General features: G+C 39.9%; 1 protein-coding gene across 4 annotated transcripts in view; it reads right to left on the bottom strand.

Moving 5' to 3' along the window:
- LOC118735867 (laminin subunit alpha-1) overlaps nucleotides 1-17494 on the bottom strand; it is a 252725-nt gene that overhangs the window by 6574 nt on the left and 228657 nt on the right. For all 4 annotated transcript variants that reach the window (XM_036465852.1, XM_036465853.1, XM_036465854.1 and 1 more), the window contains exons 7-16: nucleotides 7852-9211; nucleotides 7279-7534; nucleotides 6795-7191; nucleotides 5697-6726; nucleotides 5182-5378; nucleotides 4648-5108; nucleotides 3826-4584; nucleotides 3476-3758; nucleotides 3237-3387; nucleotides 2504-3155 (exon numbers count right to left, since the gene is read on the bottom strand). In XM_036465852.1, coding sequence (XP_036321745.1) covers nucleotides 2504-3155; nucleotides 3237-3387; nucleotides 3476-3758; nucleotides 3826-4584; nucleotides 4648-5108; nucleotides 5182-5378; nucleotides 5697-6726; nucleotides 6795-7191; nucleotides 7279-7534; nucleotides 7852-9211 — 5546 coding nt within the window. The remainder of the gene's footprint in view (nucleotides 1-2503; nucleotides 3156-3236; nucleotides 3388-3475; nucleotides 3759-3825; nucleotides 4585-4647; nucleotides 5109-5181; nucleotides 5379-5696; nucleotides 6727-6794; nucleotides 7192-7278; nucleotides 7535-7851; nucleotides 9212-17494) is intronic.

Genomic DNA, 17494 nt, shown 5'->3' with positions numbered 1-17494 from the left:
ATCTTCATCTTCATCTTCATCTTCATCTTCATCTTCATCTTCATCTTATCTTTATATTTGTTTTTGATTATATTCTTGTCTTTGCAACGAAGAACTAAAGACCTAATGGGAACCAAGGCAAGACCGAGTCTGCACTTTTTCACAAAAAAGTTTAAGATTTCGATCTGGTCTACTAGGGAATACTACACTAACGCTTCGGGCAACAACAAAAATATCTTGGTGTTATTATGGACAGCAAACTCGCGAGATTGAATGCGGAGCACTAGTAAACATTCTGAAATTGTAGATATCATACGACTTAATTTCAAAGAACTCTTAGGAAAAGTCGATACCAAGATTGAGAATGACCTCCGACCAACTTTAAAAAAAGGCCAGAGGTAAATATGTAAATTTTATTTTTTATTTGCCCGACGAATCACAAGTTAATTGAATTTTTTTCCGATGAATCAAGTCATAAAAATCAAATTTATTTGTGACTTGATTAGTCGGGCAAATAAATAATGAAATGTGTTTGCGAATTGTTTTGTCGAGCAAATCCATTTGATTTCTGATTTTCCAACTAAAAACTACTTTTTTATGTAATGCAAGCACATAGACAGACGGCAACGTTAATCCGGATCAACGGCGTAGCTATTCTTATCAAAATTGTACCCTGACAGATGGCAGTATGGCCGGATAAACGAGCCGCGAAGTCGTGTTTTCGAATACCTTAGCCAGCAAACTTTTTGCTTTGGAATCGTTACTTTTACTTTTTTTAATGTAACTTAATGTTGCGGCTTTTTTTTTTTTTTGCTAAAGAATTAAATTAACTTGAAATAATTATGTGAAGAACATAAAACAAAAAAAGAAATAAAGCAATATAAAAAAAAATATATACATAATTAAAATAACACAAATGAAAATAAAAAAAAATAGAATTGATTTTTAAAAATTGCTCGGTGTGGCGATCGAACCTGGGTGCTACTGAGTTGTAGTACACATTTGTGTCCACTCCGCTTCCGCGGACGTCAAGCTCGGGCGCTTTGTTTGCTGAGAAAACGTAGAATACAGAGAGCATGCAAAACGAACTCCTAGCCGGTTGCGCATAAACCATACTAATGAAATAGATTCCTGTCTGCCGACGATTTAGATGTCCTGAATAATTTTGCATGTTCTAGGTATTTTACGTTCTCTGCGTTTCGGTCAGTGTTGTCATCGGAAATGTCCCTGATCCACATTAGGTTTAAGAATTAACTCTAATTAATCATTCTAATAATTCCGAATTAACGAGATGGTCCGTATAAATGCTGCTGTCTGTCTATGCTCTAGCATTACCTTGCTTTAATTATGAAGATCAGCTCTGATTATCACCTAAGCGAAGTTCACATACATAAGAGTTCGATTCATATACCCTTGTGGTCAGCTGACTAAGTCAAGTGACATTTTGACTAGTTTTGGCTATTCTTCTTTTGTTTATTTGATGTTTATATTTTTTTATAAAAGCAAAAGATTTATGGGGCGCTGGCTAGGTAAAGTGCTAAACTTTTATAAAAAAATATAAACATTTAATAAAGTGTGACCAGAAGTGTACATGTTAATGATTTAAATTGGCAATATGATACCTAGTTGAATTATAATGGTGAATTCTCCATCCAGCTACAAAACTAAGGGGAGTTGTTACTTTTGTATTACTCTGGTATTATTGGGGAACATTCCCTTAATTACACACCTGTCTTGGACAGTTAGAATGGGTCTAGTTCCCGAAAATATGCTCTCGAAAAGACACTAGTAAAATTAAAAGACTACTATTTTTCTGAAGTTGGACATGTTGGAAAAAGAGTGAAGTCTATAAGTAATTTATATCGATTTGCCATTCAGCCTCACACGGCTCCTAACTACTCAAGTAGTATAATGGCGCTTAGGCAAATATTGTGAAAGGAATGAAATGAGGTTTCCATTACTAGATATTTTTAGAGAAGATGTATTGCCTGAAATCGGAACTGACAGATAAGAAGTGTGTTATGGTTTTAATTATCATACAATTTTTCTGGTTCCAAATTAGGGCATCCGTTACAGCATAACCACTCTTTTCGAATTAAATGAAATAAAATAACAGCTGTTTTCTCTCCAATACAATTTGTACTAAAAAAGCAAAGTCTCTATCGGGTGCCGTTATCTCAAAATTAAGTTTCATATCGAATTTCATCCGATCACTGATTCCGTTTATAAAGCTTTTGATTTTTTTCTCATGAATTTCGGCGCTAAAGTATTGGATTGATCATTTCTCAAAAAAATTATATATGGACTAGTTTGTGGTGAAGTTTTATGAAAAATATTTTGGGAATTTCGAACGAGTTTTACTACAAGTTTTCTGATTCTTTTATACTTTTATAATGCATCTACGTATATTGAAATATTTCTGTTTATTTACGAGTTATTTGTTTAGTACATAAGTATGTGTTTTTTAAAAGCAACAAAAATTCATAACACCATACCCTAATATCATTTATTATTTCGTACTCACCCTCAAACAACCCTCTGGCGATGCGGTAAAACTCTTTCCAATCATTGGTTCAGTCTTTAGCAGTACATCGATCAGTCCATTTACTGTGCCCATAGGTGGACCATTTCGTCCGATTTGCACATTCGAAAACGCAACTGCCTGATTTAAATTGACGGTGTGGTTATTGAAAACCACATCACGAATAGCGCCCTCCAATTTGATAAATGTCGGCGCCAATGGCGTAAATTCCTCATAGGGTGGTGCACCACCAATATACAGGCCACCAGCATCACGCGGCATGCTGACAATTGTGGGCGCGCCCGACAAAATCTTTGTATCTTGCAATTCATCATCGACTATCAATTCAAATTTGCGACCAGTTTTTATCAAATTCACCACATGGAATTCACCATCGTTTAGTGTGTTATTTGAAATTATTTTCAAAAGACTGCGCCCAGAATTGATCCATACTTGTAGGTGGCCATCGATTAAACTAATCGAATAGTTGCCTTTGATGTCTTTGTCGTCGTAGTCTTCAGCAACTTCCGGCGGATAGGCAGAGAGTAACAGCAAGCAATCGGGCTGTAGAGTGCGGAAGACAAAACCAGTATTGGCACGCTTGCGTAGCGATTGTGAGGGTAATTCGATGTAGCCCTGACCTGTGAAGCCGGCTCTGTGAAGATAAAGAGATTTATGAGAATTTAGCGAATATAAAAAATGTTTTCGACTAAATACAATTCAAATCCCTACATACTTCGTAATTATTTCTTTGCAGGACGCCTCTACGCCGAAGTGTGAGGAGCTGCCGAGCGGATCGTAGGTTTCTCTGTTGACTTGCACGTCTTTCATGCAGCCCAAGAAGGGATTGTCCGCGCCAGGCGCCTTAGAAGTGCCCGATTTGAAGCCTAAGCAAAGCAGATGAGTAAGCCATTAGCAACAGAAATATTTACATATATGTAATTAAAATTTTTAAATTAAAACTTTTTTTCTCACCTGGTGGCACGCCACCCAAATAGTAGACGGGTTTGGACAAATCGGGTAACATGTGACTCTTGATGGGCACAGTTGGTGAGCCGGTTATGGCACGCTCATTGTTCACGCGCAATATGCCATTTTCGGTGCCGCGCTTGGGCACGAACTCGCGCGCTGCCTCAATCTTAACCCATTTGCCGGTGTTGTACTTGTTGGTGGTATTTATTTCCAACTTCGATTCGTCGCCGTAGTCAATGCGGAACATAATGCGACCACGACTGAGCGTCACTGAGACGGAGCGATTCTGCCAAGAAAGGGGGGAAGGTGAGTAATTATGGTAGCATACAAATATTAATTGGTTCTTTTCTTACATTCTTGTCATCAACCGCCAAAAATAGTAGTGCATTCTCGTCCAGCGTCTTAAAGGTCATTTGTACCGCGAACAAATTCATTCTATACGATCGCAGCCGCGACTTTTTCACCTCAGCGTACCCCAGACCATTAAAGTGACGCGCTATCGAGATCGACGTTGATTCTCGCGCGCCGATAATTGCACCACCACAACGTCCCTCGCTCGTTATGAAGTTCCATATACCCAGCGGCCGATTATCTACCTCCACATTGTGCACAACCACATTGAGTCCGGCGCTTTGTTGCATCTCCTTCTGTGACATATCACTCGGATATCCGCCAAGATATATGCGTTCGTTGTGCGTTTGGAAGAAACGCGTGTAGGCAGCGTCTGTGTTGCCAGTGACCGTTTGTCCAGGCACAAGCGACCCATAGTTGTTCATGCGACGCACCAAAAGGCTGCCGATATTAAGCGTGCGATTCGCTTCTACGTGGTACCAGGCGTCATCATATTTAGGATCACGCGTTTGCACTTCCAATGGATGTGTTATGATGGTGGTGGTGCCGCCAAGATTCCAAAGTAAACGCACGTGCCGCTTATAGAGTTCCAGTGCAATGTAGCGGCCATCACTGCCCTGTATGTGCAACAGTGGCGAGTTGCCATTACGGTTGGGCAAAGCAAATGATATTTTAATAGTATTCGAGGTGGTGAGCCCATAGGTGTTAGGTTGGTAAGTGCGTATGCATTTTGGATTGAGTGATTCCAAGGAAATTTTGATCTGAAAAGCAAAAAATGAGTTGGTGGTATGTTCCTTAGTATTAACAATAAATATGTGTCTTACGCCCTCGGCTGCGTGTCGGGCTTTGGCGATTTTATCGCGTATTTCCTGCACCTGGCTGGCCATTGTATTATTCCATTCATCGAATTTCGCCTTCTCCTTTTGTGATTGCTCTTCCACGTAAGAGAGCGAAATGTTGGCTAAGCGAATATTGGTTTTGGTGAGCGATATATTCTCCTCAGCTCTGCCTAGCTTTATTTCCCAATCCGGTTCCAAGATGGCAAACTTTGCACGCAACTTCAAAATCTCCTCATGCATGCGTCTAGCTTTTTGCAGCTCGTGACGCATTTCTTCGCTAATGTTCTTAGCCATTTCCATACTCTCCATAGCCAACTTACGCGCCGAGTTGTTGGCAGCGGCGTGCAGATGTGCTGAGACATTGTTGGTGCGCGTACCCGCATCATAGATCGTTGCCTTTATGCTTTCTACTTTGTCTTCGTGTATTTTGAGCTTTTGCTTAAGGGCTAAGGAAAGGAGAGAAGCAAGTTTAGGAAACTGTACTGCTTTTGAAAGTCCACAAACGTAATGCATACTCACCATTCGTGCTTTCCATTTCGTCCAGCGCTTCCTTTTGCAGCATTTTGGATCTGTCAAGTGAAATCCTGGCACGTTCAATCATAGAGCTACCGTCGTTGGGGTAAAGCCTTCGTTGCGCTTCCGAAACGCGTTCGTTTGCTTCCAAAGAGGCTTGGCGTGCAGCGTCTATGGCATCGGAAATATTTTTGTGCGCAGAGCTGATTGGGCAATGTGGAAATAAATAGAGAAATAGTACTTAATATAAAGAACACAGAGGAGGATGAAATTAAAGTTTGGGCCTTTCGGTATTTGAATAAGTCTAAAACGTTTCATTTTGCAGCAGCACGCAGTCTACTTTCCCTACTTGGGCTGCCTGTACCGTTTAGACTAATCCGTAGCTTATGTAGCGACGATGCTCTTGGTTTATGAAATTTTTATCGGCCAAGTAGATGAAAGTATATTTTGCGATGAATCGCTGGATTGGAGTAGACCTCGAACCCTATTAAATTCCCTATCCCGATACCTATATTACTAACCTCGCCAACAATGCGATTTTCGCACCATTTCTCGTCGGCTGAAATTGTCTGGCGTACTCATTCGAACGCTCCATCAATCTGTCTGCATGCTTCTGCGCTTTTGGCAGCCAATGTTTGCGTACTTCACGCTGCATACCCTCATTATCGCCCAACGAAATATTCAACTGTTCGAAGAGCCTATCAATCGAATCGGTTACACCACTCAATTGCTCTTGTTGCGCCCAGGTTTCTTCAATGAAAATGTCCGTGCGTGGTATCAAACTCTCATTTAAGTAGTCCATTACCTCAGCGCCAACTTCCCTGATTTTAGTATAATCTTCCGCAACATGATTGCGCAAATTCACCACATGCTCCAGTGTGTCTTCGATCTCGCTTTGCATCTCTACCGTACGATCGGCGTGCAGTCGCATATCGGATATGCGAAAATTCGTTTGATTCAAGTGGCGCCAAAACATCTCAACGCGAGCTTTCTGATCGAATGCCGCATCCGAAGCATTACCAAAGTGATAGTAAAAATGCCAGGCGCATTGCGTGGAATTGCGTATGCTATTCACGGTCTCCTCGTGCTGTCTGATTGAGTCCAAATAGAAGCGTGCTTGATCCAAAGCCATCGGCAGGCTCATGTGCTGCTCACTTTTGCCATAGTTGTTGAGCGTGAAAATATATTTCAGAATATCGGAACGCAAAGCACCTATATCCACATAAAGAGTTGTGACTTCGTTGCGTAGTTCGGCAGTAGACTCCCTGCGCTTACTCGCTGTGGCTAGCGCTTTGCGCGATTGAAATTTATTATTCTCAGCGTGTGAGTCGATCTTTAGCAACTCGTTGGCATCATAGCTGCCGAGCAGCTTACGCGCATTTGTGTAGTCTTCGTAGTGAATTTGGAGCGTATTATAGACGCGCTCGTAGTCCTCAACTTTCAGATAGGGCGCTGGTATGCCAGTGAGATCCATATTGTGCAAACCGCGGCGAAGTTTATTGCCAATCAGCTCGATGTAGTCCAATAGAAGCAGTGTGCAGTTGTCGCAAACTGGAATGGAAGAGATGTACATCACGTTGAGTGGTGGTGAAGTTCACTATGGTAGGCAATATACTCACTTCGACAACCGCGTTCCTCTAAATAATTACGTTCTGCTATGCATCTATCGCATTTCAGACCGGCCACACCCGGCCGACATTGGCATTGCCCCGTCTGACTATCGCAATCACCATTAGTAGCGCCATCCAGATTACAATTGCATGGCTGACAGGTGCTATTGGGATAGGCAAGTGGATTGCCATAATAGCCAGGACGGCAGCGATCACACAGCTTGCCGGTGTAGCCGGGTTTGCAAATGCAACTAACCTCGCCTTGCCAAACGTTACAGCCTTTGGCGAAGTTCCGACTTGTCTCTGGGCAGGGGCACGCCTGACAGCCATATGGGGAGTTGGGATCACCATAATAGCCCTCAGCGCATTGTTCGCAGTGACCACCGCCTGTATTATCGCGACAATTCTATACGAAATAGAGGAAGAAGAAAATTCGAGACACAAGATTACTTAATTGGCTACGGGTAAAATACCCCATGTAATTAATACTCACCAAACATACACCCGTCTCACGATCGCATTCATTACTGCGTCCATTACAATGGCATGGCACAACACGTCCGATGAGATCCTCTATGAATACAGTCTCAATTTCAGTGACATTGCGAAAACGGTAGTAGCCTTTTCCAGGATCCTGACACGAGAGTCCATCATAACGTTTCGTGCATTTGCATTGTTCTACGCCTTTAGCTATCATATTCGTAGAGCCGTAGACGTAAATTGCTGAGTCCATGTGGACGTTGAAGAGACTGAAAAAGGAGGATATTAAAAGCAAAGCGATCCAAAAAAAGGTCCCTGATTCGGAGACGCCATTAAACAACTAAACCCTGGCAGTGGACTCAAACCGTAAACTGATGGAAAACCCAATTTTGTGGGTCGATAAGTTTTGTGTACGCCTACTTCGAGAAAAAGTTAGTAGTTTTTACATACTTCAAAGCACCAGGAAACTGCTTATAACTACTTTAGATTTATCTTTTCGAAGATTCGCCCACTATATTTTCTCGGCGTTTCGTTAGCATGTAAATTCGCACTTAAAACCCGCCAAAATGTTTTGTTTCATACTTACACTACTTCCGTGAAGTCCGCGAAAGCCGAAGCGCGCACAAAAATATGCCTCACATTCTGCAGGGCCGCCATCAAGGTAGCGCGATCCACTGGCTGATTGTTGTGATGATACTTCCACTCGGACTCATGCAGCGGCACTTTGTAGGTCACATTCAGCGCATACTCATAATTCTCATATTCGTAATAGTCGAGCACCAACTTCTTGTGCGAATGTATTTGCACCAACGGAAAGCGTGAGAGCACCTTGCGCTCCAGCGGTCGGTTGGCGCCCTCAATGAACAGCGTAAAGTACAAGTAACCACCATAGCTGCTGGTGCGATCGCCATAGAATTGCGGTGGCAGTTGAAAGTAGAGTGGATGATAGAAGTTCGTGTAGGCGCCAATCGACACGTTGCCCGTAGAACGCGGTATCAAATTCAGATCGTTAAGCAGGTGTATTTCAGCATCCTCGCGATAACTCTTTGCGCCCGCCATCTGTACCACTACAATATACTCATACTCCGTATTCGTAACGTACTGTGGTTGTATGTACTGCACGCTCAGATTGCGTGCCTCCGCCATGCGTATGTGTCCCCACGACCATTCGCTTTGCTCACACTCGCTCGAACGGCCAAAGCAGAAGCAACGTGTACAACCTTCCGGGTTGAGCGCCGACAGACCAAAGGTCGATTTCATGCACGTGTCACATTTGAGTCCAACCACCAGTGTCTTGCACGGACACTGCCCGTTCGCATCGCAGGTAATCGAGCCATCTGCGTGCACAAACGAACCATCTACATTGCAATTGCAACGCCTGCACTCCGGATAACCAAAGTAACCAATGGCACACGTGTCACACTGCCGTCCGGCATAGCCTTCGCGACACTGGCATTGTCCGTGCGCCGGCTCACACAGCTGGCCGATGGAACCGATACGATCGCAAGCACATTTGCGACAACCAAGACGCGGTTGCCAACCCCATGTACCGGCCACACATTGCGCACAACCCAACCCACGACTGTTCGGCGGACAGATGCAGCGACCATTCAACGGATCACAAACCTGTCCCTCGCCCGCGCACTGCGTACAACGCTGACAGCCGTCCGTGGAGAAGCCATAAAAACCGTCCGTACACTCGTTGCAATGTTGGCCGCCTACACCGATCTTGCAATCACATTGCCCCGTCCATGGATTGCATTCGTGGCTGCGCGAACCGGCTGGATCGCAACGACAGTCATGGCAGCCGACGCCTTGCGTGAGGTTCCAATGACCTGATTTGCATTTGTCGCAACGCCGGCCGGTAACATTGGCCAGACAGGCGCATTGACCGGTACGCTTGTCACATGAGGCAGCAATGGCGCCGATCGGGCTGCACTGGCACTCTGAAAAGATGCAAAAGAAGAAAAAGAAACGGTGAAAGATCTTCGAGCGTGATGAATGAGAATTAATGAATGAACTTAGCATGCTGGAGATGAATGAACTGTTGAGATGAGTAGAAATGGGAAAAATCGAAGGTGGAGTACGTGAAACGGTTTCGAAAGATTTATGACAGTAAAAATGCGGAAATGATTTTGCTGCATGATCAGTAGAAGGCAGAAGTTGGAAAATAACAAAACAAATGGCAAAAACATTTGCAAGATAAATGAAGTGATAGTACGCTAACTTATACTTTCCTAGGCTAGCAGCGCTTAGAAGCTAAGTGAAAACGGAAAATCGGTTTATTTGAGTTGAAGCGTTCGAGCGGAATTATTAAGCTTGTAGGCACGCTTTTCCGTTTTCCCTTGGTTCTGATAAGCATCTGCTTTCCCTAAAATATATTACGAATGTGGGTTTGGCAAAGATATTTACAACAAAAGTATGAGAGTTTAAAAACAAAGCATAAATAAGCTGGAGCCACAGGCAAAAACAATCCAATGGCTGTAGCAAGTTCTCAAGTAACGAGGTCGAAGAGACACAATGAGTCCAGGAGACGAGAAAAAGACGCAGCTAAAGCAAAGGCTTGTGGCACTATGCCAAAAACTGTCCATATATGTACTTACATATGTATTTATTTGCAAACTCCACATAAATGTGAATGGCCCGTGTCTGTAGTCGTGTGTATACTAAGGCACCGCTTAGCCTTCAATAAGAGTAGTGACAAATTGAAAGCCAGACTTACAACCAGGACAGACAGACGACACGGTGCGGCGTCAATAATGGCAGCGGCGACGGGCAGACTTTTTTGCCATACACATATGTATGTACATATAAAAACAATAAAGCAGACGCATGCAGACAGGTAACAAACAGGTAGGAATGTATACGAGCTTGTACATCGTTTAATACATACCTACATACTATCTACAGATATGGTAATTTTCTTGGTAATGACATAAAAAATTAAATGTCAATCTTAGCCAGTTGCCAAAGGCATTAATACAAGTGGTACATCGATTTTCGAAGACTTAACAAAATGTTTTGAGCTTTAGACATGCGCTGCGACATCTTTAAAGGCTGTGCGTGAGCACACAGCTAAATGGTGATAAAAGTGGAAGAATTGCATACATATACATATACATATGTACATATGTACATTTATTATTTGAATATTTTTTTATAATAAAGATGCTGTCAATCTTAGATGCGTATCATGGAATGACAATCAACAACAGTCGTGTATAGGATAATTATTTTTAATGCGTTATGGATTTGAAGCAGTTACGACGCTTAACTCTTGAGCATATGGCAACTTTAAAGAGCTTACTAGTTATAGCTTCAAAACTTATACGACTATTTCGAGTTACGCTGAGCACAACTTTAAGTTCCGTGCAATTTGAGAAGAACCTCTCTCCGCCCTTCGAGACCAAACCAGATTTTTCTTCAATCTGAGTTGGCCATCTCAGACGCAGCAATGCTTGTGAGTGAATAAAGGCAGGATTACTGAACCGATAATATCGACCTGTAGATAGGCAATTGAAAAACACAGTCCTCTCCCGAGGATCAAAATTCTCTCAACACTCCCATCATTCTACACGGCACAGAAGCATGAACGATGACGAACCAAGTTGATAAGGCTTTGGGAGCTTTGGAGAGCGAATAATTCTAAGCAAAATATATGACTTAGTTCGCGTGGGAGACCTACAAATACCGAATATGAGAACAATAGAAGGGCCAATGCAGGATCCGTTTACAGCTGGTGTGAACGAATGGAAAAAAGTGAGAGCGGTAATTAGTGCAGTTTTTGGTCTCGCCCCAAACGTACACACGGTTCAAGTGCCAAATAATAACAAGAAGAAGAGGGCCAAGTAGTCTAGATAGTCGAAGCCATATGGCCTTATTTGGGAAGGCAAGCCAATATCGTGGTAGCTTAAGTTTTAGGTTTTAAAAAATTTATAAATTTGGTAGGGTTTTTCGCCTCAATGACTCCATGGCGCTAAATAGCAGTGGAGTCAGTAAAGGTTGTTCTCTCTTGATTTCCTTCTTTATGACTAACTTTAGACTGAGCTCATTTTAATGGAGATAGTCCCCAAAAAACCTGTAAACCAGCACACTAGTTCGCTCAGATATTTAATTTGTTCTCAGCTTGAGTTAATTTTTTATACCTGAGAAAAATTGATTTTAAAACTGGTAATCATAGAAATTTCGTTTTGAACGCGTTCCGGTTTTGGTGTATTTCTGCACGAGAACAAAATGTAATACCGAGAACGTTCTTACAAAAGAAACAAGCACAAAAAAAAAGTATTGAGAGCAGTTTGACCGGGAACAAAATGAAGCCACCAAAGCCTTCTCATATTTGCTTCTGCGCCGCCATATAAAAGGACGGGCATGATGTGAACATTGTCGACAGTTTTGTTATCACTTTCGTTCTTGTGTAAACATTCCCGAAAGTTTTGTTCTCTTTTTGGTTTAGGGTTTTAAACGTTCATGGGAATAAATCTACGAGGATGAAATGTAGTTTCGATCATACCTTTTTTTTCGGTCCCTGGGTAGAAGTAACACCAAAATTTAGCTCTCTTTGTAGCTGACCAAAGTGTCGAACAATACAAAAAATTTAGAGAAAAAATTTTGATAAAATATGTGGAAAGAGAGAACTGTCGGCATCACTTCTACATACCTTAATCGATATGCGTAGTACATAGGCAATACCTGTCTGTTAGCTTTCACCCTTGAAGCCTTAGCAAACGTACACAAAATTTTGCGAAAATGAGATATTCTTCTCAACGGATATCTTCTAATTACATACATATTAATGTATGTATTTATAGTTTCCAGCTGCATAAGACACTAGACTGAGTAATACACTTTTAGCTAGCTACTAAAATGCTATTGCCTTAATCTGTCATTACACTCGTACACAAGTAGGAAATTAATACATACGTTAAAACAACTGCAATCAGGTCAGTTAATATGTCTTCTTAATGCGCGCATGTGTAACGACTTAAAAACTAGACGAGCGTGCGCGCAATGCACACTTTAAGACAAAAAAAAAAAAAAAAGAAAAAATAATAAAGTAGTTAAATAAAAATCTCATCAACAAGCGCAAAGAGAAAAACAAAAAGGAGTAATGATTTTGGCTAAATAATGTGGGCCGAAAGTTGGCGTTGTGGTCTACGCCCACATTGCCAGTGCAGAGACTGGGCTCTTTTGTCTATATGAAATACGCGCATTCACGTGAATGAAAATTACACCAACTCAAACTCTAGCTGAGGTGAGGCAGGCTAAACATAGCGGCGACTTGATGCTGCGACAGCGAACGGAACGGTGTTTTTCATGCGCCTCCCTGCACGCCCCCCTCGATCACTAACTGCTGCAGCAGTGACGCAGTGACGCCAAGGAAACTGACAATTTCAAATTGTGAATGGCGCTGGTTTGGGCGTCGCGTAAATTTATGTATTTGTGTATGTAGATTGAGGATGTATTAGATGTATGTATGTGCTTGAGTGTATGCAGATTTGCTATTGAAGATTTCATTCATGAAAATCGCGTGTTTGGGCGGCAGTTGGAGATATTCATTTGCAACCAGAAATGGCCATAAGGAGTTTGACTTTTAAAAATATTGCAAACGAATTTTACCAGCGTAGTTGCTGTAGCCATTAATAGTTTTTAGTTTGCGATGGCTTAGAGGGAGTGGAGGGAGGATCATATATATGTATGTAAGTATGTATTTATGTACATATGTAAATATCCATATGTGCGCGCGTGTAGATTTGCATGCAAGTTGCAAGCCAACTTTATGTGGGTTTCATTGAGTGACGCTATGCTACAAATGTATGTATGTATGTTGCGTCTAATCACTTAAAATTTGCATTTTTATATTCTTAAAATTTATTTACATCCAAAAATGTGTTCGATGTGGCAGCGAATACCCTTGGGCTTTCATAGTTTCTGTCTATGGCATTCGCTTAAGCGTTTCCTATTATCTTTATTGATTTCGCTGGCCATGTGTACATACATATTTACGCCTGCATGTAACTATAAATACATACATAAATTAGTTACTACCACTTTTGTCATTGATTAAAAAATGCGTTTATCGTTTATGAATAAGTGGATAGACTCGTTTTTGCTCAAATTTCGAATTAAAGAATCCATTGCTGATAAGATTTCATCATAAAGATAGTTGCTAAAAAGCTTTGTCAATGTATGCTTGCAATTCTTAAACGCCTTATGCAATATTGCATTGAATTCACAGCTGCAGTTTATTCTTAGGATTTTATACACAGAAGTCTGAGTTTCACAGAAAAGCTGACTAAATGATTCAATGAATATTTGGCAAACACTTTTTTGCTGTGTTTCTTCAGTTTGATGGATCTTATGCACAACTTTTCCGAGGGAGATATCGATCGAATATTTTATTTTGTCTGTCGAAAAGTGACCGCTATTAGAAAAATATATTTTTAATATTCCGCGAACTAGACTTCGATCTCTGGAACATCGAATATTAGTATATGCTCAAAGTGGTGTCAAACTGGAATTTGTTGCGCAAAAAAGTTCAGAGCCTGCATTTTTTAACCGACTTTATGGATATTTATTTTTAATTAAAGCCAACAAAATTTAGAATATATTTGTTGAGCTTTTTGTTTGTATTTATTTATGTTAAAATTTTTATTGCATACTAGGGTGTTCGATTATTCGCCTTTTTTCCAAACCCGGTTTTCGAGTTATTCGAAAAATTGAAATTTGCCTAAAACCAGTTTCCTATTTTGAAGTTAAGAAGGAATCGGATAAACCGGTTTTATTTAACATAGTTTTCATACAGTGAAAATACTTATTTATGTTGGTAATGAAGTCATGACCAAAAATTATAATGAAACTATTAACAGTAAAGATAGCTTTTATTTGGAAAAGGAAAAACAAAATAAGTTCAAAGTTTTTTTAGATATAAAAAAAAAAAAAAATCATTTTTTAATACTTTATTGCATTTTTTTTACTTTTTTTCTTGGATTTGAGTATTGGTCTTGCCGCCGTAACCGAATGCTTAGATGTGCCTACTGCCACTAGGGAGGTGCATGGTTCAATTTCTGGTCCCAGCAACATCAAGAAAGGTTTTTTCAAATAGCGGTTGCGCCTCGGCAAACCTTCGAGTGTACTTCTGCCATAAAAAAACTTCTTCGCAGGTGTAGATCTCTCCATTTGTGTCACAACAACAAGAATTCGAGGAGAATCTCGGCTAAACAAGTAGAAAAAGTGCATTTATTTGAATCAAATATCTATAATATACTGTTTATCCCCAAATAACCTAGGATATAAATTTAAAACTATTTAAAGGTTTCCTTAATCTGGAAAAAAGCCTGAAAACTTCGAAAAAACTCGAAAACTTTTATTGAGAGGTCGAGTTTTGTATGAAATGAAAAAAAACCGGTTTGTTCAATAAAAAATCCGGTTTATTCGATATACGAAAAACCAAGATTTCAAAAAAAAGGCCTATAGATAATCACCAAAAACCGGTGGAAAGACTAGTTGAAAACATTTAGGGGTTCCCAAAAGCTAAAAAAGTTTAAATGTTATAAATAGATATTCACCAACATTTCCAGCTTTTTATTCAGAATTTAAGTATGCAGTTGTGCTGCCCATTAGTTTTTAATACAATAAAGTGCGAGTTACAAGTGGATAAAAATTCTCGTTGATTAAAATTTCTTGTTTTTTTTCTTTTTTTTTTTTTTTGATGTTGCTAGGCATTCATGTACTTCCACAAAAAGTGTGCTAGAAATGTTTTTGTTTGAAATATAATGGGCTGTATGCATAAATCCTAAGCACATTCTTTTTTCTTAAAATTTCAAACCTTTTACTCGATTTGTTCAAATAAATTTAAGTGAAAGGTATGCAATTTTAAGTAGAAGCAATTGCTTAAATTTTATGCATACGGCCCAATGCCTGATATTGTTTCATATAATTCCAAAAGTGGATATGGTACGGTCCACTAACTATCAAAAATATACGCACATAAAAATACATGTTTACTATTTAGGTACGCGTATCTACTTTTAGGTACAACCTTTCGGCAAATAGGTACAATATTAAAATTTAATATTCATCACCAGTGTGAAAGAAAAAAATATTGTGACGTCAGTGAAAGGGGGGATGCTGTCAAATCGCAAAGAGAGGATTAGCGGTCCGTGGAAGGCGCCACCTTTGTTTCGCTGTCGCCTAGAACATCAGCCGAATTTTTTCTTTAATCAAAGCGAATATCTAGCCCAGACATGTCAGAAGCCCTCTCAGGTTAACTCATACGTCTGTAGTTCGTAGATAGTCCTTAAACGGCATTTATCGAGAGTAATTTAACAAATTCATAAACTATCGTGCCGAGAATTTTGTCATCGAAGGCAGAAACGTGCGAATCGTGCTACTGTGGTCTAATTCTGTTATGGTGCTTAAATTTTTATTTTTTTTTATATTAAATACTGGTGTTATTTGCTGACTGTCATCAGAATAGTCCGATCTCAAAGGAAACTGAACTCAGTGTATAATCATCCGCACAGCATTCTATCACCGCGGAGAATAGGGAGGGAATGAGTGCAAGAGCTTTTGAGGTAAGTTTATTGTGGCTGTATGATACTGAAGAAGCTGGCGGCTACTTCTGGAACCTCCGGCTATCAGCTGGAATCTGATCCAGATAAACAGCATTTTCTGCAAATTTTGACAATGCTTTTAGCTCTACTTTTCTCTCCCTAGTATTTCAATTGCGTTTTTGAGCCTTCAGTTGAAGTCACTTTACATTTTTTTCTTAAAAGCCTTTGAGCATAACTGGCATATAGTAAATACGACAATACCTTTCACCTTTGGCTTGATTATGACTTCTTCTTCTTCTTTTTTGGCGCTGTAGCCGCCTAAGCGCTTTTGGCAAGGTTCAGCAAAGCACGCCAGTCGTTTCTCCTCTGTGCCAACTGACGCCAATTGGAAACGCCAAGTGAAGCCAAGTCCTTCTCCACCTGATCTTTCCATCGTAGTGGGGGCCTCCCTCTTCCTCTGCTAACACCAGCGGGTTCCGAGTTGAATACTTTCAGAGCTGGAGCGTCGGCGTCCATTCGAATGACATGACCAAGCCAGCGCAGCCGCTGTATTTTAATTCGCTGCACTATGTCCATATCGGTGTAAAGCTCATACAGCTCTTCGTTCCCGTAAATCTTCCGCAAAATCTTGATTATGACTAGATAATAGAAAAACAGTTGTTTGCGTTCCCATCTCGAAGACCAAGAGTAGGCATGAATATTTGCAAAAATAAAAAAGTAAGTGCGCCTGGGCCACACTGGAGAAGTGAAACTTACGTTACATATCTATTTTGTCTCATAAACAATATACATATGTATGTACATATGTACATACATACATACATACAGAGAAAATGATACAGGTAAAACGCAAGTTTTTAAAAGAAATTGTAAAAAATTTTTTTTTTATATAATTTTACTTCATACTAAATAAAAAGTACAGTAATTGTACTTACGACTTTAAAACGAAACATGCGCAAAACAAAAACGATCGTTATAATATATTTACTTTTTTTACTGAGGAAAACTAACGACATTAAAGAAATAGCGTTAAAAATGCGTATTTTAAAAACTAAAATTAAACATTTTAGAATATTGTCCCAACAAGTTGTAGTGCAACACAATTTTTAACAAGCAAAACAAATCTAGACATTTTTTAAATAAAAACGTTAATTTATTTTCAGTCAATTAGGCATGAAAAATATTTAAAACTAAAATGCTTTCCATTAGAATTTAAAAAGTTACCTAGCTATAATGAAAAACTTTCATATGTTTACATCATTTGTCGGAAAAATTGTGTTCAGATAAATAAGTTACTTCAATTTTCAGAAAAGGCGAAGGCCCCCACTACATAAAAGGGACATTGGTGGACTTCTTTGACCGAAAAAAGCTTTGGCAAGAGTAACTTACAAAAACAAATTCTTATGGGTTATTAAATAATAGTTTAAAATTTTCTTTATTTAAATTACAGGATTTGACCAGCGTGAAGCAAAATTAGCAGGCCCAGCGTGAAGCAACAGCAGTAACATCTGTATGTATATATATAGTAATATGTAAAACATCTGTATTTCAGGGACCAAAAATAACTGTTATCTCGAATTTACAAATTGAACGTTGCCCGAATTCTAAAATTTAACGAAAACGTTGTTTCATAACAGTTATTAGATGAGAAATATGTTTTCCGTTGCCGATAATAGT

This window comes from Rhagoletis pomonella, unplaced genomic scaffold (genome assembly GCF_013731165.1).
Source record: "Rhagoletis pomonella isolate Grant_MI unplaced genomic scaffold, Rhpom_1.0 Rhpom_scaffold_00003, whole genome shotgun sequence".
Classification (NCBI taxonomy): Eukaryota; Metazoa; Arthropoda; class Insecta; order Diptera; family Tephritidae; genus Rhagoletis; species Rhagoletis pomonella.
Note: the sequence above shows the minus strand (reverse complement) of the source record. Positions and strands in the feature narration are given on the sequence as shown.